This window comes from Phyllostomus hastatus, unplaced genomic scaffold, assembly GCF_019186645.2.
Source record: "Phyllostomus hastatus isolate PE091 unplaced genomic scaffold, TTU_PhHast_1.1 phas_scaffold_1224, whole genome shotgun sequence".
Taxonomy (NCBI): domain Eukaryota; kingdom Metazoa; phylum Chordata; class Mammalia; order Chiroptera; family Phyllostomidae; genus Phyllostomus; species Phyllostomus hastatus.
This window is the reverse complement of record NW_025334008.1, coordinates 1,479,167-1,505,696: the sequence shown is the minus strand read 5'-3', so window position 1 is coordinate 1,505,696 and position 26,530 is coordinate 1,479,167. Positions and strand designations below refer to the sequence as shown.

General features: G+C 52.6%; 2 protein-coding genes and 1 pseudogene across 3 annotated transcripts; 1 reads left to right on the top strand and 2 right to left on the bottom strand.

Moving 5' to 3' along the window:
• Nucleotides 1–755: 755 nt before the first annotated feature.
• On the bottom strand, nt 756–7,265 carry NR1H2 (nuclear receptor subfamily 1 group H member 2). 2 transcript variants are annotated; one of them, XM_045856453.1, is made up of 10 exons: nt 7,136–7,265; nt 6,896–7,029; nt 6,261–6,322; nt 6,045–6,176; nt 5,439–5,729; nt 5,097–5,356; nt 4,726–4,905; nt 3,979–4,078; nt 1,646–1,854; nt 756–1,324 (listed from the first exon to the last, which is right to left on the bottom strand). In XM_045856453.1, the coding sequence occupies exons 3-10, from the start codon at nt 6,301–6,303 to the stop codon at nt 1,178–1,180; spliced, it is 1,362 nt and encodes a 453-aa protein (XP_045712409.1). In that variant the 5' UTR covers nt 6,304–6,322; nt 6,896–7,029; nt 7,136–7,265; the 3' UTR covers nt 756–1,177. The 2 variants fall into 2 exon arrangements, with proteins under 2 accessions (XP_045712409.1, XP_045712411.1); XM_045856455.1 differs by lacking the exon at nt 6,045–6,176 and having other exon boundaries at nt 6,896–7,243.
• A 480-nt stretch (nt 7,266–7,745) lies between these two features.
• On the bottom strand, nt 7,746–8,874 carry LOC123830306 (annotated as a pseudogene).
• Nucleotides 8,875–17,052: 8,178 nt separating this feature from the next.
• On the top strand, nt 17,053–23,730 carry NAPSA (napsin A aspartic peptidase). Its single transcript, XM_045856380.1, has 9 exons — nt 17,053–17,159; nt 19,094–19,235; nt 19,325–19,448; nt 19,591–19,709; nt 20,001–20,200; nt 21,243–21,365; nt 21,572–21,716; nt 23,116–23,214; nt 23,428–23,730. Exons 1-9 carry the CDS (start codon nt 17,089–17,091, stop codon nt 23,611–23,613), a joined length of 1,209 nt encoding a protein of 402 aa, XP_045712336.1. The 5' UTR covers nt 17,053–17,088; the 3' UTR covers nt 23,614–23,730.
• Nucleotides 23,731–26,530: the final 2,800 nt, after the last annotated feature.

Genomic DNA, 26,530 nt, shown 5'->3' with positions numbered 1-26,530 from the left:
TTCCCCTGTCCTATAAAAAAACTTTTCGGTACCCAGACTATCTCTCCAAGCAAACCCCTTTCACCCTCAGCCGGGACGTCCATCCGACTCCCTTCGATGTTCCCTGAGGGCCTCGCAAAGCAGGAGAAGGAATTACGAGAACTCCATGGTCTCCCTCCTTATTCTGGACTCAACCGGGCCTCTCACCTTCCAGTCAGCATGTGCCGTTCAACTCCGGGGCCCAGGTTCCTTGTTCTCATAGTTTAGGTCTCAGCTGGGACATTATCTTTGTGAAGCCCTGCCTGACTTTCTCCTCCAGCACCCACCCTGCTGCCTGCTGCCCCCGTTAAAGCCCCTATCCCCTTAAATTCGGGCTGTTCCCATATCCCTGGGACCGCCAGCCCTGACTTGTAACCACCTCTGAGGAGGGACTTTGTCTTGCCCACTGATGTTTCCAGTGCCTAAAGCTGTGTTTAGTGCACAGGAAATGCTCCGTACCTACTTGTTGGGGGACATCTGGGTCCCCAGAATGGCCACAGGTGGCTTCAGCAAGTATTTTTTGACTGAGTGAATGCCCCAATACCCTCATCACTTAAATTCTCCGTCTTTTATTAGTTGGCTCCAACTCACCTTGTACCAGGTGACCCTGGGACCATCAGGGGAGTCTCCTGGACCCCCTCAACCTCCCACCCCACCCACCAGCCCCAGGGGCCAATGTAGATGAAGACCCTGGCAGCCCATCTCCTGTCCATCTCTGATTCACTCTGGCTCAGAGCAGGTTTCTATTCATATTTTATTTTCCTGTTTTTGTGTGTGTGTCTTTTTTTTTAGTTTTTATTAAATAAAAGGAGCAGAGGGAGAGGAGGCCTGAGATCTCTCAGGCTGTGGGAGAGAGCCATGGGCCCTCCCCTCCTTCTGTTCAAGGTGCATTGCGCAGTGGGCTCAAGGTGTAAGCTGGGCGGGGAGGGCAGCTGGGAGTGCTTGGAGAGGTCAGAGGTCAGGACCTGTGACCATGCACACCTCCCAGGAAGACTCAATGGGCAGGGAGGAAGCTTCCTGGACCCTGACTAGGGCTTATCCTGAGGGCTACAGGCTGGCAGGGCCAGGGCCCCGCTCCTCCCCGCCCCAGGAGGAGGAAGGGATGACCACATCCATTTGCTGGAGAGCGCAGGGTGGTGGGGGACGGTGGCCGGGCCCCTCACTCATGGACGTCCCAGATCTCAGACAGCAGAGGTGGCAGCTTCTTGTCCTGGAGCCGCAGGGCGAAGACCTGCTCCGAGTGCACGGAGCTCAGCGTGCGCAGGCTCACGAGCTTCATCAGCATGCGAGGGAAGCGCAGCTGGTCCTGTGGGGGACGGGAGACTGGTGGGTGCTGGCCAAGTCCTGCCCTGTGAGGCTCTGGTCGGCCCACCAGGAGGGCCTCCCTCCCCAGGCTGAGCCGGAGGCTAGCGAGGCTGTGGGGACCCCACCCCTGGCTCCTTGGTCAGGGCATGGGGCCCTGAGGACAGGCTCTGTGCAGAGGACATCAGCCAGAGCTCGGAGTGCTGCTGGGGATCAGACAAGCCAGGCCCAGACCAGGATGCCTGACCCCACACGGGTCTGGACTCTGTCCCTCCCCGGACGGCAGGATCGTGTCTCTTCTGCCCGGAGGGGTGAGCTCTGCTACCTGTGGCCGCTTGATGCGCGTGTAGGAGAGCAGCGCCTCTACGTAGGGCTGCTGCAGCGCCTCCACACGGCTTGGCTCCTGCACGTTGGGCCGGTCCGCGGAGAAGATGTTGATGGCGATGAGCAGGGCATACTCAGCGTCGTCCAGGCCCAGCCGCCGCATGGCCCGGGAGAACTCGAAGATGGGGTTGATGAACTCCACCTGCAGGCCTGCAGGGTGGGAGGCCCGCCTCTTAAACTCGTCCCCCAGAAACGGCCCCTCACCAGGACCCTGACTCTGCCCGGCGGGATGAGGAAAACAGCAGCCATCCTAATGTTCCTGTCACTGCTGCTCCCCTCTGTGTCCCCACTGCCTCGGATAAAAGAGCTGGGCACAGAGCAGATGTGCCACGAATCTCGCCGGAGTGAGGGAGTAAGGAGAGCGACCCCTTCTTCAGTGTTTTCTACCCCGTACCCACCTTCACGTCCTCCCAGCCCCTCGGCACCTCTCCTCAGGAGAGGGAAAGGTTTCTAAGCCGAGGTCACCTCGTGTCACCCCCTGTGGTAGCTTCCACTACTCTCAGGGCGGAAGCTGCACTCATTCTCAAGAGTGGCTCATTCCTTCCTCAAACCTCACTAGGCACCTCTACCTGCTAGGCCCCAGGTTGAGCCATTTACGAGACAAAGGCCATGCTCTGTGGAACGTATGTTTGGGGCGAGGGAACAGGTGGCAGACAAATCCATCACCTATCCAGACTGCAAGACAGCGATGAGGACTACAGGTCAAGGGAACGCAGGGCAGGAAACAGGGACCGCTGAGAATCATGTCAGCATCTCAGACAAGGTGGTCACTGGGGGTGGCACTGCAGGAAGGCCTTGCCGTCGGGTGACCTCTGAGCACTGAAGGAGGGGAGGGAGCGAGGTACGAGGACATGCGTGTTGCAGGTGGCGTACTGCCAGCTGTTCTGCCTGGGCCTGGCTGGCCTTCTGGGCCATGAGGTCAGCCCATTTCAGAGCAAAGGGAACAGCAAGTACAACAGCTCTGAGACGTGATCACATTTGGTGGCTTCAAGTAAAAGGGAAGAGCCCTGGCTGCTGTGGCTCAGTGGACTGAGCACCACCAGCCTATGAACCAAAGGGTCGTAGGTTGGATTCCCAGTCAGGGCACATGCCTGGGTTGTGGGCCAGGTCCCCAGTAGGAGGTGCAGGAAAGGCAACCACACACTGATGTTTCTCTTCTTCTCTTTCTCCCTCCCTTCCCCTCTCTCTAAAAATACATAAATAAAATGTTTTAAAAAAGAAAGAAGAGCCTAGTATGGCTGGAACAGAGTGAGCGAGGGTCCCTGGTACCCTTTTCTCCCGGGAAAACGGGAGCCATAGAGGGTTCTGAGCACAGCCACGTGAGCTGACTAGGGTGTTCATAGGATCCTTCTGACCGCTACACGAACAAGCATGTTGGGCAGGGGTGGAGGTGGGAGACCAGCGAGGGACCCTTGCAATGTTGTAGGGGGACAACTGAGGCCTGGCCTGTGGCAGGGGCAGCGGATGGGGGGATGTGGTGGGACCCCAGCCTTATCTCTGCACTCCAGCTGCATGGGCTTCCTTGTGGTTCCTCAAATCCATCCAGCTCTTTCCCATCTCAGGGGACTCTGCACATGCTGCCCACCCCCCAGAAACACAGCCCCCCACTCCACCCCCATGCTCCCCTGACAAGCTCATACTGAAAGGGTTATTGGGACTGCCCCAGTGTTCAGTGTTTGGAGGGCCAGAAGTTAAAGGGAAGGAGTCAGCAGACATCTGGGAAGTGCAGAAAGGTGCCCCAGGGAGAGAGCAGGGTGACTGAGACAGATCAGAGGCAGAGACACAGAGGCCTCTGTGCACTCAGCTCCCACAGGCGATGCTCTTCCCACCTCCCTCTCCCTAGGTGATGCCTCTCACCCCTCACCCCTTGGCCTCGGCTCACCTGCACTTCCTCCAAAAGCCCACCACCTGGGTCACACCCCCAAGTGAAGTGCTGGTCAAGGGCAGGGACTAGGGGTACCCTGCAGAGTAGGGTCGGTCACACACTTCACAGTGGACCAAGATCCAGCTTCCCTCAGGTGAGACCAGGTTGTGGGAGAAGGGAGTGTCTTTTCTCAATCCCCACCGAGAGGCCTCAGGTGACTACAGAGACCCCTCTGCCTCATGCTGCACCGCGCCCTGCTGGGCAGCCAGCATTCCATCCACCGGCCCTTCCCTGACTCTCAGGGTGCCCCGACCCTCACCCCACTTTATAGATGAAGCAACTGGAGGCACGGACAGGGGTGGGGCAGGCCACCACCTCCCGCCCCTCCGCCAGCCTGTTCCCAGCCACACCTGCGCGGTGGAAGTCATCCTTGCTGTAGGTGAAGTCCTTCAGGAAAGTGATGCACTCCGTCTCGTGGTTGTAGCGTCGGGCCGTCTCCAGCAGCATGATCTGCGGGCAGCAGGGACAGGCGTGGGCAGGGGCATGAGGATTCCCTGTGGCCTGTTTAGCCAGTGGTCCCTCTGCTCCTGGCCCGAACGGGGGGGCCAATCCTGCCAGGCTCAACCCAGGCCCCTCTGTCCCCCTGACTTCCTGGCTCTCTCTCCGCAGCAGCTGGCAGTGCACCTGCTGGATGCTCCAAGCCCTCCCCATCCCCCGGTTTCAGCACGCACAGCACCTTCCCCTCAGGATGCTCTCCCCAGGTGTTTCAGAGGCACACGGGAAGGGACTTCTGTTTGGTTGATCCATTGACATATGCCCCGCACTTGAAATGAAGCCTAGCACACGCTGGGTACTCGTTCCTTATTTTTCACCATTGTTTTGGTTCAAATGTCAACTTCTCTGATTAGCCTTTTTGGCACATTCTGAAGTGAGTCCCTCCAGCCCAATCCTCAATTAGCCTCTGCCTCAGCTAGTTTCCTTTTTCTCTTTGGCCCATGGGAACTTCTCATCATCTTGTTTCGTACTTTGACGTTCCCCCACAGAGCACCATCCCCACAAAGGCCAGGACTGGAGGTTTCTAGCATCCGTCCTCGTGCTGGGGCTCCTCTCAGGCAGGAGGAAAGGGCTGTCCTGAAGACGGGCAGGCTGGCCGTTACCTCAATGGTAGACGCCTTCAGGAGGGCGATCTGGTCCTCGCGGCCCAGCTGCAGGAAGCCGGGCACCTGCTTGGCAAAGTCCACGATCTCCTGGACCGAGATGATAGCCAGCTCCGTGAAGTGGGCGAAACGCTGCTGGCGGGCATCGCGGGACTGGGGGTCTGCGCCCAGAGGCCAGGGCTGGGACACAGGGTGGGTGGGGGGTGGGAACAGTTATTCATAGGATTCCTCCCAAGAACCCAAGGCCATGGGGGCCCCTTGAAGCAAAGCCTGCACCCTGGAAGGCCCTCCTCTCCAAGCCCCTGCCCTCTGGAGCCTGTCCCTTTCCACGTCAGGCCCATTGCCCCTCAAGGCCGCAGAAGGGGCAGTACCGTGACTTTGGGCTGGTCAGAGAAGGAGCGTTTGTTGCACTGCAGCTGGGCCGCCACCAACTGCTGGATCATTAGTTCCTGGGCAGCTGTTAGCTGGACACCCTCGCCTTCCCCAGAGGCCTGGCCACCGCCGTCAGACCCTCCAGGGGAGGCCCCAGGCCCAGGGGCTGAGCTGCTGCTGACTCCTGGCCCTATGGGTGGCTGCTGCTGCTGTTGCTTCCGAATCTTCTTCTTCCGGATCTGTTCTTCTGAGAGGACGCCTGTCGGGGAGACGCAGGCCTCAGCAGAGGCCCCAGGGCTGGGCAGCGGCCAGGCTGGCACTGCTCCCTCCCCGGCACTCACACTGCTCCCTCATCCCGGCCTCCTTGCACTTGCGTAGCCGGCATTGCTGGCACTTGCGTCGCATGAAGGCATCCATCTGGCAGGTTCCACCGCCCCGGCAGGCATAGCGCCCGGCCCCGCCTCGGACCACACTGCGCCGGAAGAAGCCCTTGCAGCCTTCACAGCTGAGCACATTGTAGTGGAAGCCGGAGGCTTTGTCCCCGCACACTCGGCACAGCTCGTGGCCCAGCATCTTGGGAGCGGGGCCTTTCTTGCGCTTGCGTTCTGGCTCCTCTGCTGGGTCTGGGATGACTGTGGTGGGTGCAGGGAAGCCATGAGCAAGCCCCAGAGAGACTCCATCCAGAAAGACAGACCCGCAAGAGATCGGAGGCCAAGAGCGGGAGTACAGAGGGTGACCCCAGGAGACAGTGATTTACAAGGAAAGATGTATATGTCAGCCAACCCCAAAAATGAATCAAAGTGAGTAGTATTAAAGAGGAACAGAAGAAAAAAATAAACAAGAAATCGTAGTCTCCTACCCTCATTTCTGACCTTTCTCCTTTCCTACATCCCTCTCCAGCCTCCCCTACCAACGCCCAGCAGCCCCGTCTCTGGGCCCCGCCTCACCCACGCTGCAGGCTGAGCCGGCCCCATCAGTGCCTGGGATATCAGGGTCTGGACCCCCAGGCCACGGCTCAGGACGCTCCTCCTTTACAAGGGGTTTAGAAGAGGGGGCGCTGGGCTGAGGGGGGTCATTTCCTGGGAGAGGGAGGCACAGTGAGTTTCTCCTGACAAGTGTGTGATTGGGCAATGGGCTGGGCTGGGCAGGGGGGTGTCACTCACCAGGCAAGGGGGTATTCTGGGAACTAGAAGTAGGGGTGGACATGGTGGGGTCACGGAGCAACCTGCAAAATACAGGGGGACTGAGAGCCTTGTAGGGCCAGGGAGATTCCGGTTAGGTCAGCCCCAGGTTTTGAGGGGAACACCTTTCTTCCAATGCTCCAATTCTTCCCTACAGCATACAGAACCCAACCCCAGCCCTTGTCAGTCTACAAAGCCTCCCCTCCTATTTTAATAGGGCACGCCCCGCCTGCTCCAGAACAGCCTTTGCCTGTCTTCAAGCCACGCCCTCCTCTCTATTTCCCACTCTGTAGACCCCGCCCACCTAATCTGTCCTGGTGCTGCCCCTTCTATTTCAACCCTGCTCTGCACTCACTTTTTCCTTCACACTAAGTTTCATCCCACCTACTCCCACTCCATCCCATCGCAACTAAAGAAGCAAACCATCTCATTCTGTCCCCGCCTCCTCATATTATGCCCCGCCCCTATCTTTTCCACCTAAGTCCCTCCCAGTCCCTTCCAGGTTCCACCCTCACTCCTCCCATTAGGCGCCTTCCGACCACTTTGTCCAACTCCATCTGCACCCTTCCCCCCCTGGATCCCGCCCCATCTCCTCCAATCATGCTCCGCCCCCACACCTCGCTCCAGATCCCGCCCCTCTCCGAACACCAGTGGGGGGCGGGGCTCATGGCTGCGCGCGAGGGTCTCGTGGGCGGTCTCTCGCGGGGTCTCCTACTCCCGTTGCCCTGGAAACAGCCGGGGGCGACGCGAGCTACGGAAAGGAGGGAGGAAAGAAGGGGCTGAGCAGAACAGCGCTGGGAACTCCGGGAAGTCCCGGACTTGGGGTTCCTCCCGCGTCACCCCACACTCGGATGCACCTGGCCTCCGTCCCCTTGCTCTGCTTCTCGTTCTCCTCCTCTGTATTCCCTGGCACACCGCCGCCGCTCCGGTCCTCTCAAAAGTAACTTCGCCACTTCTTCCGGCAACCCCACTGTGCATCACTTCCGGAAAGGGGAGGGGAGTCAGGGTGACGGACTTCCGGTCCGTCTGGGACTCGCCGAATGGATTGCCCTGCGCAGCGACCGTATACACCCCTAGTTATCTCCACTGGAGGCGGGCAAAAGAGTTTTGGACCCCTGGAGTCTAACGTGGCCAGTGCCAAACCTTCCCGCCGACGCTGAGTGCTTCTCTGGGCTCCCGGCAAAAGATTTACTTGGCATAAATCTCCCCAGCTATAGGTCCTTTTCGCACAGGGCGGAGTTAAAGCACGTTTGTCCCTTCGTGGTTAAGTTTTCTGATTTTGGACATGCGCTTCTTATTGGTTGTAAATAAGTTAATTAACAAACCTAAACCCAGAATAAAAACATTTATTTTTTCTCGGTGCAGTGAACTTTATTGATGATGCATGACAAGGCAGGGCTCCCTAAGCCCCTCCCCTCTTCACGGGGTCCTGGATGGAAACTGGAGGTGAGGAGATTCTCAGTGTGTTGGGGGATCGATTTGGGGCAAGGACTCCCAGCGGCTGAGGGTCTCTTCCTGTCGCTGGGGCTGGTGGTCCATGGGGCTCTTACTCCTTGGAGGCCATGTGGACCACAAAGTCCACCACCCTGTTGCTGTTGCTGTAGCCAAATTCATTGTCATACCAGAAAATGAGCTTGACGAAGTGGTCATTGAGGACAATGCCAGCCCCAGCATCGAAGGTGGAGGAGTGGGTGTCACTGTTAAAGTCACAGGAGACAACCTGGTCCTCGGTATAGCCCAGGATGCCCTTGAGGGGATCCTGACGCATGCTTCACTACCTTCTTGATGTCATCGTATTTGGTAGCTTTCTCCAGGTGGCAGGTCAGATCCACAGTCGACACATTGGGGGTGGGGACACGGAAGGCCATGCCAGTGAGCTTTCCGTTCAGCTCAGGGATGACCTTGCCCACAGCCTTGGCAGTGCCAGTGGAAGCAGGGATGATGTTCTGGGCAGCCCTTCAGCCATCATGCCACAGCTTGCCAGAGGGCCCATCCACGGTCTTCTGGGTGGCGGTGATGGCATGGACTGTGGTCATGAGTCCCTCCATGATGCCAAAGTTGTCGTGGATGACCTTGGCCAGGGGGGCAAGCAGTTGGTGGTGCAGGAGGCATTGCTGACAATCTTCATGGAGTTGTCATACTTGTCCTGGTTCACACCCATCACAACCATGGGGGCATCCACAGAAAGGGCAGAGATGATGACCCTCTTGGCTCCACCCTTCAAGTGAGCCCCAGCCTTAGCCATGGTGGTGAAGACACCAGTGGACTCCACAACATACTCAGCACCAGCATCACCCCATTTGATGTTGGTGGGATCTCGCTCCTGGAAGATGGAGATGGACTTTCCATTGATGACAAGCTTCCCATTCTCAGCCTTGACTGTGCCTTTGAACTTGCATTAGTAAAATCATATTGGAACATGTAGACCATGTAGTTGAGGTCAATGAAAGGGTCATTGATGGGGACAACGTCCACTTTGCCAGGGTAAAAGGCAGCCCTGGTAACCAGGCGCCCAATACGGCCAAATCCGTTCACTCCGATCTTCACCATCGTGTCTCAGGGTTGAGGCTTCTGGCACTGTGCAGGAAAATGCAGCTGTCTGTTAAACAGGAGGAGCAGAGAGCCAAAACATTTCAAAAGTAACTTGGTAACAGAAAGGATTAAAGAAAATAGCGTGGCCTTCCCCTACCAAATATATATATATATATATATATAGAGAGAGAGAGAGAGAGAGAGAGAGAGAGAGATATTAGAGAAAAAAACAATATTTGAACGGGAAAAAGATGGAAGTTGATAATCAAACCTATTGGGTTGGCAAAAAAGTTCATTTTTTTTCCTGTGAGATACCTATAGTAGCTCTTAGTTGTATTCAACTTCATTTGATACAATTTTGTTCAGTTGTATTATGACAGCTGTCATATCAACATGCATTTTAAAAAAGACATCAAAATTGGTGAATTTTTGTGTAGCAGAAAATATGCAACATTTTTTGGCATATTATGCTTTATTATTTCAAGAAAGGTAAAAACACAACTGAAGCACCAAAAAGATTTGTGCAGTGTGTGGAGAAGGTGCTATGACCGATCAAACGTGTCAAAAGTGTTTTGTGAAGTTTTGTGCAGGAGGTTTCGATGCTCCATGGTCGGGGAGACCAGTGAAGATGATGGAGATCAAATGGAGACATTAATTGAGAACGATCAACGTTATACCATGGGGAGATAGCCGACATACTCAAAGTATCCAAGTCAATAAAATTATCAGTGAAAATGAAAACATGTCTGTTACTTTACAGAAAAAAAAAACAGACTTATGCATTTTTCAAAAATGGGAATGATGACCTGTGATTTTTGTAGCTTATTTAGACCATTATGACATGGTCTCCCCACCCTTTTTTTTTTTCTTGTAGTGGCCTCAGAGGACCACCTGATGTAGACTGTGGCTGAGCTAATTTAACCTGAAAAATCCAGGACTGGGACAAAGCCCTGATTTTGAATTTTATGCATCCAGTAATCACTGAGAAAGAATACACTGACTAGCTTTGAAAAAAAAAAAAGGAGGGAGAGAAGTGCTCCAATACATCTTGAAAGATGTAGGTTAGAATACATTCCAGTTTCAAGTTAATAACTATTCTAAATTTATTGACTTTGGCACCAAGCATTGTGCTAGGAGTTTCCTGGTTGCTCCTCAGAACAACTGCGTGTGAAAAGTGTGCCGCTGGCCAGAGTGATGACCGGCAGTGGGACAAACTGCATCTGGGGTCTGAGCACTTGGGTCGGGGTCTCAGTTCTGCCCCTAACCACAAACTAACCGAAATAAAGGATAGATGGTACTGGATTCCTGTTTGTTTGTTTGTTTGTTTGTTTTCCTGATGGACAAGGGAGAAAATGTTTATAGGTACTCAAAAGGTAAGTTTTGGTTATGACTGGTTATTCCCATTTTGCACACAGGAACAGAAAGCTTGGGGAGGTAAACCAGAGGTCCACAACACTGGGTCCGTTGTGACATGGCCCTGGAGCTGTGGGATCGCTCATCTGAGGATGTTGCCATTTAAAAAAGTGACTGAAGTGGGCACTGGGGGATGGCTGAACAGGTGTCTCTGCTGCTTTCTCGATGTGTAATGTTGAGACAAGTACTTTTTTTTAAAGATTTTATTTATTTATTTTTAGAGAGAGGGGAAGGGAGGCAGAAAGGAGAGAAACATCAATGCGTTGTTGCCTCTTGCATCCCCTCTGCTGGGGACCTGGCCCAAAACCCAGGCATGTGCCCTGACTGGGAATTGAACTGGCGACCCTTTGGTTCACAGCCCGGTGCTCAATCCACTGAGCCACACCACCCAGGGCATCCGTGTTTAACCTTTTGAGGATTGCCAGACTGCATGAACCATTTTATATCCCCACCAGCAGTACATGAGGATTTCAACTTCTCTACATCCTTACCAACACTTGTTATTACCTGTCTGGTTATTATCTATGGTTATTAGCATAGCCATGCTAGCAGGTGTGAGGTGATACTTCATTGTGGTTTTAATTTGCACATCTCTGATAGCCAATTCTATCTGTTTTCTATCACAAATAATTTGCAACACATAATTCTGCTTTTACTATTCTGAATTGAAGTCCTGGGATAATACAGCTTAACCATGCCCCCCACAACAAAATATAATTTTACTTTACCAACTGCAATACAAAGGAGAAATAAATGGAGTTTGTGATAAAGTGATAGGCACTTTAACATAGGTACATGAGAGAGAAATAATGGTTGTCAGATCTTTAAAATCTGGAATGACTGTGACTTTGAAAGCCACAGTGCAGTGTGACACAGGGGTGTTGTATCAACTAACATGCCTCAGGCAGCATTGTGGTAGGTGTGCGATTTTTCCAGAATCGTGGCCAAGTCTTAGTCATGTTATCAATAATGCTAGATATGAATCATTTTGGCATGTTTAAAAAGCAACAAGGAGGCCAGGGTGGCCATCGCTGAGTGAAGGGGGGAGGAGGGGAGGTGATAAGATCCTTGAGGAATGGAGATTCCATCGCGAGGCCCTCTGGGCCAGACGTGTCCAAAACTGGCTGAGCATTCACAAAAAAATAAAATAAAATAAAATAAAACAAAACAAAAATAAAAAAAAACAACTGTCCTTTGCCCTTGGTGACTACACTTCCCAGACTCCCTTGCAGCTAAGTGAGACCATGTAACTGGTTCTGGCCAATGGAATGGGGAGCTACAGTAATAGGCAGCTTGGAGGAAAGCAAGGCGTCTGGACCGACTCCGAGGTTTGAGGAGCCTCACATCCCCACCGAGTACTGGAGGGCTGTCTCACCACCCCCCCAACACACACACGCATCTTAGTTCTCCCCTCATAAAATGTGAACAATAAACCCCCTCTTAATTAAAATGGTGGGTTGAAAAAAATCTAGTATCCTGGCTGGTGTGACTCAGTGGGCTGAGCGCCAGCCCACTAGATTCTCTGTCAGGGTACATGAGGGTTTGGTTCCTCATCCAGGAGTATACAGAGGCAACTGACCAATATTTCTCTCCATCTCTTTCTCCCTCCTATCCTTGTCTCTAAAAAAAATTAATAAAATATTTAAAAGAGAGAAAGAAAAATACTTGTCAGATGGCAGGAAATTACTTTGAATTAAGAGATTGGTTCTTTGTTACGAGAAAGTTCATCAAACATCATTGCGAATATAAAAATGGTATGTGAGTCAAGCAGTATACTAATTTTTAAAAGATTGGCAAAGAATTTATGTTGAAATTTACATGAAAACCAAATGTAACTGTATTATCAAGATTATTACCATGTAAAATAAGCTATCAGAAAATATTTTCCCTGTACTCATAGGGAACAACACAAGTTTTCACATTTCTAGCTGTTAGGAATATGGTTCATAAAGTTTGAATAAGTCAGAAACTAGGACTCAAAAGAAAAAAGGAAAAAGATAAGGGATGGGGCGGCGCTGGAAGAGCGAATCTTAGCTGGAAAATAGGCCCACAGCACCCTCATGTGGCCATTTAGGAATTTGCAGGCTGGGACTGGAGGATGCAGAATCCGGGTGGGTGGATCCTGAAAGGTCTAGATGGGGGTATTTGGCCCTGGCCAGATAGTTCAGTTGATTAGACCATCGGCGTGATACGCCAAAACTGCGGGTTTGATCTCGGGTCAGAACACATACAAGAAGCAGCCAATGCATACATAAATATGTGGAACACACCTGGCTGGTGTAGTTCAGTGGATTGAGTGCTGGCTGTGACCCAAAGGGGTGCCAGTTAGATTCCCAGTCAGGACACATGCCTGGGAGGTGGGCCAGGTCCCCAGTAGGGGGCGCGCGAGAGGCAACCACACATTGATGTTTCTCTCCCTTTCTCCCTCCCTTCCCCTCTCTCTCTCTAAAAAAAATACATTTTAATGTAGATGTTTTTAAATAAATAAATATGTAGAACACATAAATAAACATATATCAATGTTTCTCTTTCAAATCAATGAATTTTTAAAAAGCCAGAATATTACAAATATTGAGACAGAGCAGGGGAAGACGTGGTGAAAGTTATGCTAGGGAAACTGTGTGTCTGCTGTGTCGGGGAAATCCCCCATCGGTGCTCAAAGTGGGCTGTTGAAAGTGTCAAGCATTTACTAGATGCCAGGTGCCGTCTGAGGGGCTGGGGACAGGGGCAAATGAAACTGCACGAGAACTCTGCCTTTGTGGCAGTTAGATTCTAGCGGGAAACTGGCACTAAAGGTAGGCAGTAAATTGCCAGTACAGACACTCTCACTGATTCTAACTCGCACATGGCTTACAACTGATGCCAATGTAGAGTCAAGGAAATGTTAGGAAGCCTTGAGTCTATGAAAAAAAAAATAGATTTAAAAACAACAAAAACAAAAACAGACCAGGGTAACCCTGGCTAGTGTGGCTCAGTGCTTTGGGCATCGTTTCCAAAACCAAAAGGTCGCCAGTTCAATTCCAGTCAGGGCACAGGCCTGGGTTGTGAGCCAGGTCCCCAGGTGGGGGGCATGGGAGGAGCAACGGATGAAGGTTTCTCTCCCTCTCTTTCTCCCTTCCTTTTCCTCTCTCTTAAAAAATAAATACATAAATAAAATCTTTTAAAAAGTACATCAGGGTAAAGGAGACTGGAATTATTTGGGGTGGGGGGCACTTAGGCAGAGCACCTGTGTGGAGGACTGAGGCAGGAGTGTGTCTGGCGTGTCTGAGGAGCAGCGGGGACACCGGCAGGGCCAGGTTGAAGTGAACGAGGCCGAGAGGGAAGAGGTGACATGGGAGAGGGAGTGGGGCCAAATCATGAAAGGCCTTTCAGTTCTTTCGTCTTAATTCAGATTTTATGTACTTACTGATTTTAGAGAGCGAGAAGAAGGGATTGAGGGGGGGAGGGGGAGAGAGGGAAGGAGAGAGAAAGACACTTGTCATCCCACTTATTTACATATTCATTGGTTGGTTCTTGGATGTGCCCTGACTGGGGGTGGAACCCACAAACTTGGCCAAGGGGATGGCGCTCTAACCTACTGAACTACCCAGCCAGGTCAGGCCTTTCAGTTCTACAGTGCCCTTGGTTCCACTTGTCCTTTGATAATCCTTTGATCTTGCACATTTTTTTTTTCTGTTTCTTTCACCTCTTCTCATGCCCTCTCTTCCTTCTTCAGAAGCTTGGATTGTAGGATAATCCTGTCCTTGCGCACATGGCATTAACTCCCTCGCTCTTTCTCCCTTGAACTTACTTGCTGGGAAAAAGCCCAACCCTGGTGAAAATGAGCGCTCCACCTTCTCGGTGCCCGCTCTCACCCAGCTGGGCTTGTGAGGGGACACGCTTCAGATGCGGGACTGCGAAACCCAACTGGACATTCGGAACCAATCCACAGTTTTCTTCTCCAGTCTCTCTGAAATCATTTTCTAAAATAATTTTATTTATTTATTTATGTTTAGAGAGAGGGGAAGGGAGAGAGAGAGGAAGAAAAACATCGATGTGCAAGAAGTACATCAATCGACTGCCTCTCCAATGCTCCTGAGACCGAACCACAGCCCAGGCGTGTGCCCTGACCTGGGAACGGAACTGGGATCTCTCGATTTGTGGGACAACACCCAAACAACTGAGCCATACTAATTAGGACTCTTAAGAATCTTTTTTTTATATGTGAAATCTGATGAACAAACTCAACTAGCAAGCAAAACAGAGACAGACTCATAGATGGAAAGCAGGATGACAGCTAGTGGGGGGATCTCAGAGGGGGGTGGAGGGGCCGAGCAAAAAGGAAAAAGGACTCATGGACACGGACAATAGTGTGGTGATTGCTGGGGGTGGGAGGTCTAAGGGGACTAAATAGCAATGAAAAAATACAATGAAGATTAAACTTCAAAAAAGAAAACACTGCCCTGGCTAGTGTAGCTCAGTGGATTGAGCGCGGGCTGCGAGCCAGGCATTGCGGGTTCGATTCCTAGTCAGGGCACATGCCTGGGTTGCAGGCCACGGCCCCCAGTAGCCGCACATTGATGTTTCTCTCTCTCTCTCTCTCTTTCTCTCTACCTTCCCTCTCTAAAAATAAATAAATAAGATCTTAAAAAAAAGAAAACACTGAAAAAATAAAAATAATACACTTTTAAAAAATAATCTTTTTTTCCACTTTCTCTGTCTAAACCTCTAGCACCCCTTCCCCTTTTTGCTCTCACTTCTTCTTTTGCTGAAAAAAATAGAAGCCGTCAGAAGGACACTTGTCTGTGCTTACCCCAGGGATACTCTCGGGCCCTGTGCAGAGGGGCCCACACGGCTGGCCGCCCCTCCCACGGCTATGCTCAGCGGAGCCGTGAGAGGCCACGCCTCCACTCAGGCCCTGACTCCCTTCTCCTCTCCCCACTCAAAACTTTCCACCTCCAGTATTTCCTCACTCTCTTGCACCATTGTTTGTACAGCCCTTGGGCCTCTGCTCCTTGAGGATTCTCCTGAATGCCCAGCCCTCCTCATGGTGCTGCTGAGGAAGCTTCCCGAAACTGGGGGATCTTAGGCCCAACCCTCTGCCTGGGACTCCCCCACCCCTGCCTTGGATCTCCATCCTTGAATATCTATTTTTTTGCTGGTGCACCTAAGGGACTTTCTTGCTACATCATCTTGAACAAAAACCCACATTCAAGAGTTGGGCCCCAGTCATATCGAAAGCTGCAGGCTTAGCGACACCTTCGGGTGATGACAATCTCAGGACATCTGTCTGCAACCCCCAAGCCGCTTTCAAATTTCTAACTCAGAGAGCTCACAGAAGATAATAAATGATTATTTCTGTCTTACAGTCCTCAGATTTGGGGTGATTCGTTATGAAGCACTAGCTGACTAGTACATCCTCCCAAGTCTGCTGTTCTCTAGGCTTTTCCAATTCATGTAAATGGGAATAGCACTTAGAGTTGTAATAATGTAAGCACTTGATTGTTCTTCTGGCAGTCATCTCTATATTTATTTAAAACACTTTTTTTTCCTATGGTAAAACTTACCTAAAGTAAAATGTGAAATCTTAAATGTATAGCTTGATGAAATCTTTAAAAAGATTTTATTTATTTATTTATCTTTAGAGAGAAGGAAAGGGAGGGAGAAAAAGATCAATGTGTGGTTGCCTCTGGTGCGCCCCCTACTGGGGACCTGCTCTGCAACCCAGGCATGTGCCCTGACTGGGAATCAAACCAGCGACCTTTTGGTTCACAAGCCGGTGCTCAGTCCACTGAATTATACTGACCTGGGCCAATGTCTTGTCTTTACTTAAATAAAAGTGCCTGCTGATACTGACATGTAAATCTAAGTTGGAAAACCAAAAAAAGATTGAATAGATTTTCTCACAAATGCTTTTGGCCTCTTGATCAGTGGGCCTGTTGGAAAATGCAGATTCTTGGGCTGGATCTCAGGCCTTTGGAATCAGAGTCTCTGAGGTAATGTCCAATAATCTGCATTTTAACCAGGTTTTCTGATACTCGTTAATTTTTGAGGAGTTTCCTCAGGGAAAAAAAGAGGGGCAGGCCTAGAAACAGAGAGTCACCATGAATGGTTTTTATACTTAATTTTTCATTTTTATTTACTGATTTTACAGAAAGGAGAGGGACAGAGGGAAAGAGAGATACTGATTTGCTGTTCTACTTACTTATGCATTCATCCATTGCTTTTTGTATGTGTCCCAACAAGGCATCGAACTTGCAACCTCGGCACATGGAGAGGATGCTCTGTAACCAACTGGACTACCAGGCCATAGCTGTTACTTTTCGACAGTGGAGGGGCCGGGGCCTATGGGCGATTTGTATTTGTGTTTCAGTATTTTCCCAATAAAACACAGAGTCGGGGGCCTGACACGTTCCAAGTGCGGCTTAACACGGGAAGGAGGGCGTCTAGTCGGGCCCTCTCTCCCTTCCCCCAGCCCTTGCACCGACACGCCGACCATCCATCCCTTCGCTTGCTCAAGAAACCCTTGTGGTTAATGAGTCTAAGAAAAAGGAAGTGGAAGTTACACGTAAAAGCAATACCAGCTAGAAGATGGGGCTTGGGGCGCAGGAGGCCCCCCCGCCATCACCACCACTGAGGTTGAGAGTGAAGCGCGACAGTGACACGGGGTGATATTTCTGCAACCCTCCAAAAGTACTCTGTGTCTCCTCTCAAAAATACCACCCGCTTCCCCCCACTCTGTCACCCACCCAGAGAATTCAGGTCTTGGTCATCTTTGAAACTCCGAGGTAGGTGGTGAACAGGGCGGAGTCTTGGGGCGGGGGTGGGAGTGGGGGATAGAAAACGGAGCTGCCAGAGGCCTGGGACCACACCCGGGTGCCCAGAGATGTCTCTGCCATCGTTGCTGCTGCTGCTGCTGCTGCCGACCTCGCAGCCCGCCGGGGCCACGCTGATCCGGTACTGGGGACTCCCCCACCCCCCTAACCTGGGACCCACTCTCCCCTTCTTGTCCTTCAAGTCTGGGGCTCCCAGCTCATGGACCATTCGCCCTGGCGCCCCAGGGCCCATGGCTGCTATCTCTTGGCTTCAGGGACCCCAAACTGGGTTCTCAGCCCTGAGGGCTCCCCCCTGCTCTGTCCTAAGACCCCTGTCCTTTTAGTACAAGATCCTTCAGCCCAGACACCCTTGGTTTGCAGACCAGTCCCCCTCCTCTCCATTTATGATTGGGAGGACCCTGCAGGTCCCTGCCTGAGCCCTGAGGAGCTGGTACTGGGGTCTCCAGAATGTGACACACCTCCCTGCACCAACAGATCTCGGAGACCCGGGTCTGTGACAAATAAACTGAGACTCCCAGATCTGCAGCCTCCACACTGTTTAGGTCTCAGTTAAGTCCAGTGTAGGGAACGGCCCCAACGACCCTCCCCTCATCTGGTCAGTGCCTCCCCCAATCTCTCCCTTCCTCTCCTCTCCCGCTGGGCCGAAACTCTAGATTGGGGGGGGTGGGCACAGCCTTCCAGGAAACTTTGTCCCCACTTCACATTCCTGAGCCTCTCAAAAACCGAGTGGTGAGGGGAGAGGGCAACGCCGTGAGTGGGAGTCAGGGCACCAAGGAGTGACGACAGACAGGTAAAAAATACCACTGCACGTGAGGTCTGCTGACCTGCCTGTGTTACCTAAAATACGGCGGCCATTATTTCCCAAGTCTGCGACCAGCGTTGTCCCAGGACTAACAGCAATGCAATGTAGGACCCGGGAACTCCTTAGCAATGCAAATTTGCCCTGGCTGCTGTGGCTCAGTGGATTGAGCCTGGACCTACTAAAGGTCATGGGTTTGATTCCCAGTCAGGGCACATGCTTGAGTTGCGGGTCAGGTCCCCAGTAGGGGGCACATGAGAGGCAACCACACATTGTTGTTTCTCTCCCCCTTTCTCCCTCCCTTCCTCTCTGTATATAAATAAATAACTGAATAAATCTAGACATGCCAGTCTGGACAAAAGCAGTCACTGCCTCTGTGGAAACGGGAGAAACTGTCTCCCAACACTGGATTGTCTTATTTATTTGTAGTACCTCTTTGTGTATAAGATATGAACTCTTTGACATACAGCTTGTAATTATTTCCCCTAGATTTTTTTGTCTGTTATTTACAGTGTTCTGTGTTGAGGGGAGGGAGCCCAGAGGTTTACAATCTCAGAGTCACAGTCAGCAATATTCCCAACATTCCCGACCTTAGTATCACGCTTAGGAAAGCTGTCCTCTTCCCAGAGCTACAGAAACATTTTACTTCCTGCCAGCGCTCCGACAGTTTTACATTTCACACTAAGTCTTTGATATATCCGGACTGTATTTTAGTGTAAAGAGTGAAATTGGGTTTTGGTGATTACATTTCTTCCCCCAATGATGAGGAAAATAGTCTCCAACTTCATGAACTACAGCTTTTTGCAAAGGCTAGTTTTATGTTAGGGTCTTCGGAAAAGTCTGTGAGCGCCCATTCCCTGGGATATTTGGATGGTCTCTTCCGGAACGGTTTTGGGAAGGTCTGTCTCGGTGGGTTTGCTCTTGTGTAGTCTGGGGGAACTCTGTCACAGTGGCCTGATAGGTGTTTGAGGGGGTTACCTGGAAGGTCGTTATTTCAGGTTTCTGGGAATGACTGGTGCTGTATGTAGGGCCACGAGGATGTTTGCTTGGTTGTTACGCTCTATTTGGGAAAGACTGTGGTAGAGGGTGTATTACAGGGGTATCAAACGCATTGTCACGGGGGCCACATCAGCCTTGAGGTTGCCTTCCAAGGGCCAAATGTAATTTTAAGACTGTTTAAATGTAACTGCTCCTTAACTGTTAAGGAGTTGAAATACCTTCTAGAAGAAGATAACTTCAGATTCTCCTCTACACAGGATCCCTCTTCGCCGAGTCTACACGGGAAGTGGGCCCCTGAACCCACTGAGGGGATGGGGAAACGCACAAGAGCCCCTCCAGTTGGGCGGCCCATCCCCTGGGGGCAATTCTACCTTTGTGTCTCTCTCCAATTTCCTGAACGTGAGTCACAGCCCCCGCAGCCCCCGCCCTCCTGCTCTCCGGTTAAGTTCTTCTGCACCATCTCTCGTTTTTTTTTTTTTTGGTCGCAGGCCCAGTATTATGGGACAATTGGGCTGGGGACGCCCCCACAAAACTTCTCTGTGGTCTTTGACACTGGCTCCTCCAATCTCTGGGTCCCGTCCAAGAGATGCCACTTCTTCAGTCTGCCCTGCTGTGAGCTCTCGTGGGGGACAGTGAGGCTGCGTGGGGTTGAAGGGAGAAGGGGGGTGGCTAGGCCTCAGCTCCCCAAGGGATCCTGAGGTGCCCGAGGGACAGTCTGCTCCCCCAGTGACAGCCCCCTGACCTTCTGACCTAGGGTTCCACAACCGCTTCAACTCCAATGCCTCCAGCTCCTTCAAGCCCAATGGAACTAAATTCGCCATTCAGTATGGAACTGGGCGGCTCAGCGGCATCCTGAGTGAGGACAAGCTGACTGTGGGTGACCTCTGACCCTGGGAAGGCTAACCCCTGGGAGAACCCCAATGTCTAAAATGATCTGGCTTATTAGGAAGGGGCTTGAGGAGGGTAAGCATCCTGGGCCAGTGGGCAGGGCTTCCCAAGTATGGAGGCAGGTTTCCGGGGTAAAGGGGCTGGCGTCCCTGAATGGAGAGGTGACACTTTTTACGCAGCTGGAGTTGTTTTCAGATGTCCTTGGCTGGGGACCTCTCAGGGATATGTAGGAAATGTCCCTCCAGAAGTAACGGACTCCGTCTGAATCTTTCCTAGATTGGGGGAACCATGGGTGCATCCGTGATGTTCGGGGAGGCTTTGTGGGAGCCCAGCCTGGTCTTCGCCTTTGCCCTCTCCGATGGGATACTGGGCCTCGGCTTCCCCGTTCTGGCTGTGGATGGAGTTCAGCCCCCACTGGATTCCATGGTAGACCAAGGCGCACTGGATAAGCCGGTCTTCTCCTTCTACCTCAACAGGTAATGGGGGAGGGTCTACCTTCCTGTGAGCCCAACCCCAAGGAGGAAGCTCTGCCGGCCTTCAGGAAGTTCCACCTTCCATTCCGGAAGTCACTGAGCTCCTCTGTATTTGGGAAATCATCCCCAGCACAGGAAGTTCATCCACTCAATACAAGAAACACCTGAACCCTGTTTCTAAGTCCCACTCACTAAGCAACACCTTCAGATATGCCCAAGAAGCTCACCATCAGTTTAAAAATTCTGTGTTTCCAACTGAAATCAGGGAATTCCACGCTCTACTCAATCAAAGAGTCGTTAAGAATCCCTCTTCACCATAAAGCCTGAATTCCATCTGAGAAAACACAGCAGAAGTCAGGAATTGCCCATGTTAATCCAAGATCCACCTGCCTTTTAGGAAGCTCAGCTTTAGCTCAGAAAGTCTCCACCCTCCCTCCTGAAGGCCCATCCCCCCACAGGTAGAAAATCCTGTGCCCTTTTGACCCCCAGCCTACTCAGGAAGTCCCGCCCACCTCTTAGTAGGTCCTGCTCCCCGGCATCTGCGGGAAGTCCCACTCTCTGCTCCTACCATTCTCAGCCGAGCCAGAAAGTCTATGGCCTCTGAATTCTAACACATGCGATTCGAAGTTCCCCCACCCACTAGGAAGCCACCCCACTCCCGTGCAACCACACCTTCAGGAGTCAGAAACCCCAATGCTCACTTCGATTTCCCCTCAAAAGGAACATTTGAGGTCTTGCTCTTAGGTCTATTCACCCATTTTGGCTCAACTGAGCTCTTGTAAAATCTACCCCACAAAGTCCTATCTTCCACAGCCAAAGGAGGAAGTCCCACACCCACTCAAGGAAGCCTCCAGGACCGTAAGACCCTGATCTCCACCAAGAAAAGCTGCATTTCTTTGCACTTCTTGCCTCACTTCCAGTCCCAACATGTAGGCCCTGCCTCCATCTCACTACCCCATCTGGAACCCAGTAACCGACCCTTGTCTACTCCTGGGGCTGGCAGGGCCAACTCTGGTGACACACTGACAGCACTCTGTCTCTGCAGGGACCCTGCAGTGGTTGACGGAGGAGAGCTGGTTCTGGGGGGCTCGGACCCAGCCCACTACATCCCACCCCTCACCTACGTGCCAGTCACAGTCCCTGCCTATTGGCAGGTCCACATGGAGCGGTGAGGGACCTGGCCTCCTAGGTCCACAGCAGTGGGTTGGAAAATTATCACCAGTGTCCCGGCAGAAAGGGCACTGGAGGCCTGGACCTCTGGGTCTGAGGGAGGAGGGGCTGGGGGCCTGGACCCCTGAGTTTGAGGGAGGAGAGGCGGGGGGACTGGCACCCCTAGGACACTGGCTCTAATGATGGCTCCCTTCGAAACCACAGTGTGAAGGTGGGCACAGGGCTGACTCTTTGTGCCCAGGGCTGTGCTGCCATTCTGGACACAGGCACATCTCTCATCACGGGACCCTGGGAGGAGATCCGGGCTCTGCATAAAGCCATCGGGGGATTTCCCCTATTGAGGGGGGAGGTGAGGACTCAGCGTCTCGTGGTGGGAGGCAGGGGAGGGTGATGGGGTTTAATGGCAGAACCTGGGAAGGGTGCTGGGGCCAAAGGGTGGGAATCAGGTGGCCAGGAGGTATTCCAGGGCAGAAGGCACTGGACCTTGTGAGTGGCTGGGGAAGTGGGAGGAAGCAAGGATACCTCCCAAGTGTCTACACTGAGTGACTCAGTGGACATGAGATGACGACGCAGGGTCCTTCCAGGTCTGAACATCTGTGACTCCATCACTGTGCTCTTTGGTGCCTCTAAGACAGTGGAGTAAACTCAGTTCCTGAGGTTCTAAGTGAAATGCCCAAGACGTATGTAGGCCTTTCACGAGCCAAAGGAACTAGGGAGATCAGAGTGGTCATGGCCGTGGGTCACCCCGGTTGGGATCCAGCTCGGCCATTTCCTGGCTGGCTATCCTGGACAAGTCCTTTATCGTTCCTGGGCCTGTTTCCTAACCCCTGATACAGGGTTCCAATACTCACCTCTTAGGTGTGTTGCAAGGGTTGCATCCCTTAATCCATTTAAGGTGCTCACGACAATGCTCTGATGCCTCTCTGTTGCTGCTGTTATCATCTTCCCTGTCCAGAGTGTTCTACAATCTCTAATGCAACCTTGTTCTCCCCACTCCTGGCCTTCCCAACAAAGTCATGACTACTGGTTGTTCAGGAAGAGACTTCTTGGGTCATTAATAATAGCCTAATACTGTATTGCTAGGACCTTGGGAGTGGTGGGAATTGAGGTGGACCAGAGAGTACACACCCCATCAATCTAAAAAGGTAGCTCTCAGCTCTCCAGCTCCAGCCAAGTATGTGAGGAAAGCCAGATCTGGTTTGTTGGAGAAACCTGAAAACGTTATTTGAAAGCCCCTGGTTTGTAAATAATAATAGCACTTACTATGTGTCAGCTCTTTTCCCAAGCTAGTTCATTTCGTTCTCACACAACATCCCTATGAGGTATTATCATCTACCTTTATAGATAGGAAACTGAGGCAGAGAGAGGTTAAGTAACTTGTATAAGGTTGCACAGCAGCAGACCCACAGGATACAAAGTATACCGCCATGGCATACAGTTGGTAACGGATTTTAAAAACATTTTTGACACCATGTAAGACAAATTCAATACGTCTGGGGGCCTCCAAACGAGCCACCAATTTTTTATTGACAATTAGAGAAAAAAGTTTGATTCAATGGGAGCCAAAGGGAAGTGCTGACAATTACACAGGGTGAAACGCCTGATGTGAAGGCTAGAGAAGGCAGCAGGGCCCGACACACGAGGCTGTGAACCGCGAGCTGCCCAGCAAGGTGTGGCACGGGAGCCGCGGAAAGCATTTGAGCAGAGCGGGAATCCCTCATCTCTGCTCGTTCCTCTTTCTTCCTCAGCACTTGATCCAGTGCTCGAAAATCTCAACGCTCCCTCCAATCTCCTTTAACCTTGGGGGGGTCTGGTTTAACCTCACGGCCCAGGACTACGTCCTCCAGGTAGGTAGTTTTCACTAAGACCTCAGAGTGACGCGGTAAGTGGGGGCATGAGAGGGTGGAGATGTGAGTGAGAACTCGGACTCACATGGACAAAACAGAGGCCACAGAAACAATTATGGTGCCCGGGGTAGTGGGCAAAGCGAAGCTTTGGCTCCAGGGAAGAAGCGAGTTCGGTGGGCGTGACACCCAGTGGCCCGGCTTGTCACCTGGCAGATTACTCTGGGTGGCGTCCGTGTCTGCTTGTCTGGCTTCGGCGCTCTGGACGTGCCTCCGCCTGAAGGGCCCTTCTGGATCCTCGGCGATGTCTTCTTGCGAAGCTATGTGGCGGTCTTCGACCGCGGGAACGGGAAAGAAGGTGCCCGGGTAGGGCTGGCGCGCGCTCGTTCTCCGGCTTCCTGACAGCGAAGGGGTGGGTTCGCGCAGGCGCAGTTCTGTTTGAAACCCTGGTTAGACGCATGCGCACTGGGTGATAGCCAAGACCCTGCTACTCAGTAAAAATTCGCTGTTTCCATTGAACCTACCTGGAAGTTTATTTTTACGTGGGTAATTTTTGGAGAGAAAAAACTAGTGTCCGGATCTCTGTAATTAAAGAAAGGATGATGGTGTCGCTCTTTCAGGGCTCACACAGGTGTGGGTGTCCTATACTACGAATCCCATAAAGCCCTACGCCTACACTGCCTCTCGTCAAAGGCACTCAGCCCGCGGAGCATCATGGCCGTCGTAGTCCAGGCCGTGTTCACGGCCTGCCGGGGGCGGGCGCAGACACAACAAGGTGGGAGGCGATAGGTCCCGACGCCAGCGACAGGTGGCAATGGCTGTTGGCTGAAATCGTAAAGGGTTTTCCGACTCTCGTTCTAAGGGGAGGTGATATCATTCCCGCAGACTTCATCTCCTGTTCCTCCATTCTCCTCTTGGGTTCCGGGACCCCTGGGTCCGCCATAAAGGCGGGGCTTGAAGCCCCCGAGTTGGGGGGAACTGTGCTGCCCCTCCTCCGGTGATGATGTCACTCACCCCTCCACAGCCTTTTGCAGCCCAGAGCTGGGTCACCCCTCCCCCCATCGCCAGCCCGGGATTCCCCCATCCCCGCCCCGCTTCGACTAGGGGTGAGTACAGGGGAGCGTAGAAGGCTCAGGGAACCGGGGCGGAAAGACAGTCCAAATCCCAGTAGTGGAGGCGGGGGACTCGGGAGACGGGGACTCAAAGATTACAGTGGAGAGATTTCCCCCTCAAGAACAGGCCAAGGTGTTTGGAGGATCTCGGGGACCAACCTCATGGGCAAAGTCCTCACATTTTCAGCTTTAGTGTCCGGGAGACCTCTTTCCTGGATTTGGAACTGATAGATATGGGGCGGAGGAACAAGATGCTAGAAGTCAGGAAGGGAAAGACTCCCAATTCCAGGGCCTTGGGGAATGGGGGAGATTTAGGGAGGGGGCACTGGGGATGGCAGAGGTGGGAGTTAGGAGCTTTCAGGAATGTTGTGCCTTGAGGACCTGGGAAAGGATAGATTGGGAAGGAGGAGGGATAAGCAAATGATCTAAAGACGTGGACATTGGCCTCCCCGTTCCTGGTATCAGTCGCTAAAAATCGAGTCCACTTGCTTTGGTCTGTCTGCGGGGCTGGGTGTCCCATAACCAGAGCCCTCATTTTGTCTCCAGAAGCCCCCCACCCACCCGCCTCTGCATGAGTGGAGAACCCAGGCCCACAAGTCCTCCACATATCCTGGTGGGACCTGGGGACAGCCATAAAGGAGTGATGGTATCCAGTTTCCCAGGGTCTGATGGAGTCTGGACCATCCTATTGCTCCTTGCTGCCACCTCCTTCCGCCTCCCATGGTCCCTAATCCAGGGTCTCACTCCATACTCTCCCCTATCCAGCCCCCCACCCCCACCCAGCCGGCACTTTCTCCCACACCCGACCTTTGCTAAAACGCTGATTTGGTAACTTGATCCTGTGCCTGGCTGCTGCCAAAAGCAGAAAAGTAGGGTTGTGGGGGTCGAGGGCAGATGGGGAGGATAATCCTGGATGGCTGACTAAGGTCCTTACCCTGGCCCCTACTACTAACCTACCCAATCCCTGCTCCAGCCTCCACCTCCACCCCTGACTTGCCTAGAACTTCATTCAACCCAAGCCCTCACCTCAGAATTCACTGCTTTTGCCTGGGGATACACCAAAATTCGGGACAGAGAGGAGTCGAAAGCCCCGATGTCTGTCCTCCTGGGTCCTATTGGGGGCTTGAGGACTACTGGAGGATCCTGGATCGGGGACACTGGGGAGCCCCGAGTCTGAGGGGTGATGGAAACTACCTCTCTGGTCTGCAGGACAGCTCTGCAGTGACGCAGCCTGGAGCCCTGGCCAGGATGGGGGTTAGAAGGGATAATGGGGGTGGGGGGAGGGTAGAGCCTGAGAGAAAGGGACAGAGATCCATCGATCCAGAGACAGGGGCAGAGACTGAAGGACAGCGGGACAGAGTCCCAAAGAAGTGCTAGCGGAAACCCAGAGAGAGGGGAAGCACAGACTCAAAAGGGGAGGGATAGGGACCCGTGGAGGGGACCGACAGAAAAAGCGCAGAAAGAAAAAAGGCAGTGTGGGGGAGGCAGAGAGACAGAAAAGGGGGAAAAGATGCAGGGAGGGAGGTCATATAACAAGAGTGAGGGGAACAGACCCAGATGAATGAGCGGAGATCCAGAGAGTGGGAGAACAAAGCCAGGGAGGCGGGCAGTGTGGGACAGACACAAGGAGGAGGGACAGAGACCTAGGGAGAGGGGGACAGAGGTCCAGAGAGGAAGGCAAATCCCTGAGGAAAAGGTACAAAGACCAAGAGAAAGAGACTGGGGGTGGCAGTATCGAGACATCGAGACACGGTGGTGGGAGAGGCTACAGAGCCTTGGAAGGGAGGCAAAGACTCAAGAAGGGAAACAGATTCAGAGAACAATGGGACAGTGATCCAGAGAAAGGAAGACTTAGAAAAGAGAGGCCAGGGTCTCAGAGGGGTGAGGGCAGAGATGGGAGGACAAATTGTCAGAGAAAGGAAATAAAAAGAGACGCAGAAACGGGAGCAGGGGTGGGTGGGGAGGCAATACGAACCACACGCCGCCCTGCAGAGGGAGGCGGCGGGCCAGGGACCGAGCAGCGAAAGAAAGCCGGCAACCCTGACCCGCCCCCTCCGCTCCCACAGGCACTACCTCCTCCCGCCGCAGCCCCAGCCGCAGCCGCTGGCCCCGCCCCAGCCCCAGCGCCTGCGCCCTGCTACCCAGCCCCTAGGCCAGCCCAGGGGGCGGGCCCGGGTCCGCTTTTGGGCAGTGAGCCTAGCTCTGGC

Excerpts from the sequence above, each read along its gene's own strand:
- NAPSA (XM_045856380.1), top strand. The coding sequence starts at position 17,089 with ATGTCTCTGCCATCGTTGCTGCTGCTGCTGCTGCTGCCGACCTCGCAG. Across the intron at positions 19,236-19,324 it reads CTCTCTCCAATTTCCTGAAC|GCCCAGTATTATGGGACAAT; the intron begins GTGAGTCACAGC and ends TTTTGGTCGCAG. Across the intron at positions 20,201-21,242 it reads TTCTCCTTCTACCTCAACAG|GGACCCTGCAGTGGTTGACG; the intron begins GTAATGGGGGAG and ends CTGTCTCTGCAG.
- NR1H2 (XM_045856453.1), bottom strand. The coding sequence starts at position 6,303 with ATGTCCACCCCTACTTCTAGTTCCCAGAATACCCCCTTGCCTG. Across the intron at positions 6,177-6,260 it reads CCAGAATACCCCCTTGCCTG|GAAATGACCCCCCTCAGCCC; the intron begins GTGAGTGACACC and ends TCCCTCTCCCAG. Across the intron at positions 5,730-6,044 it reads CGGCTCAGCCTGCAGCGTGG|TCATCCCAGACCCAGCAGAG; the intron begins GTGAGGCGGGGC and ends CACCCACCACAG.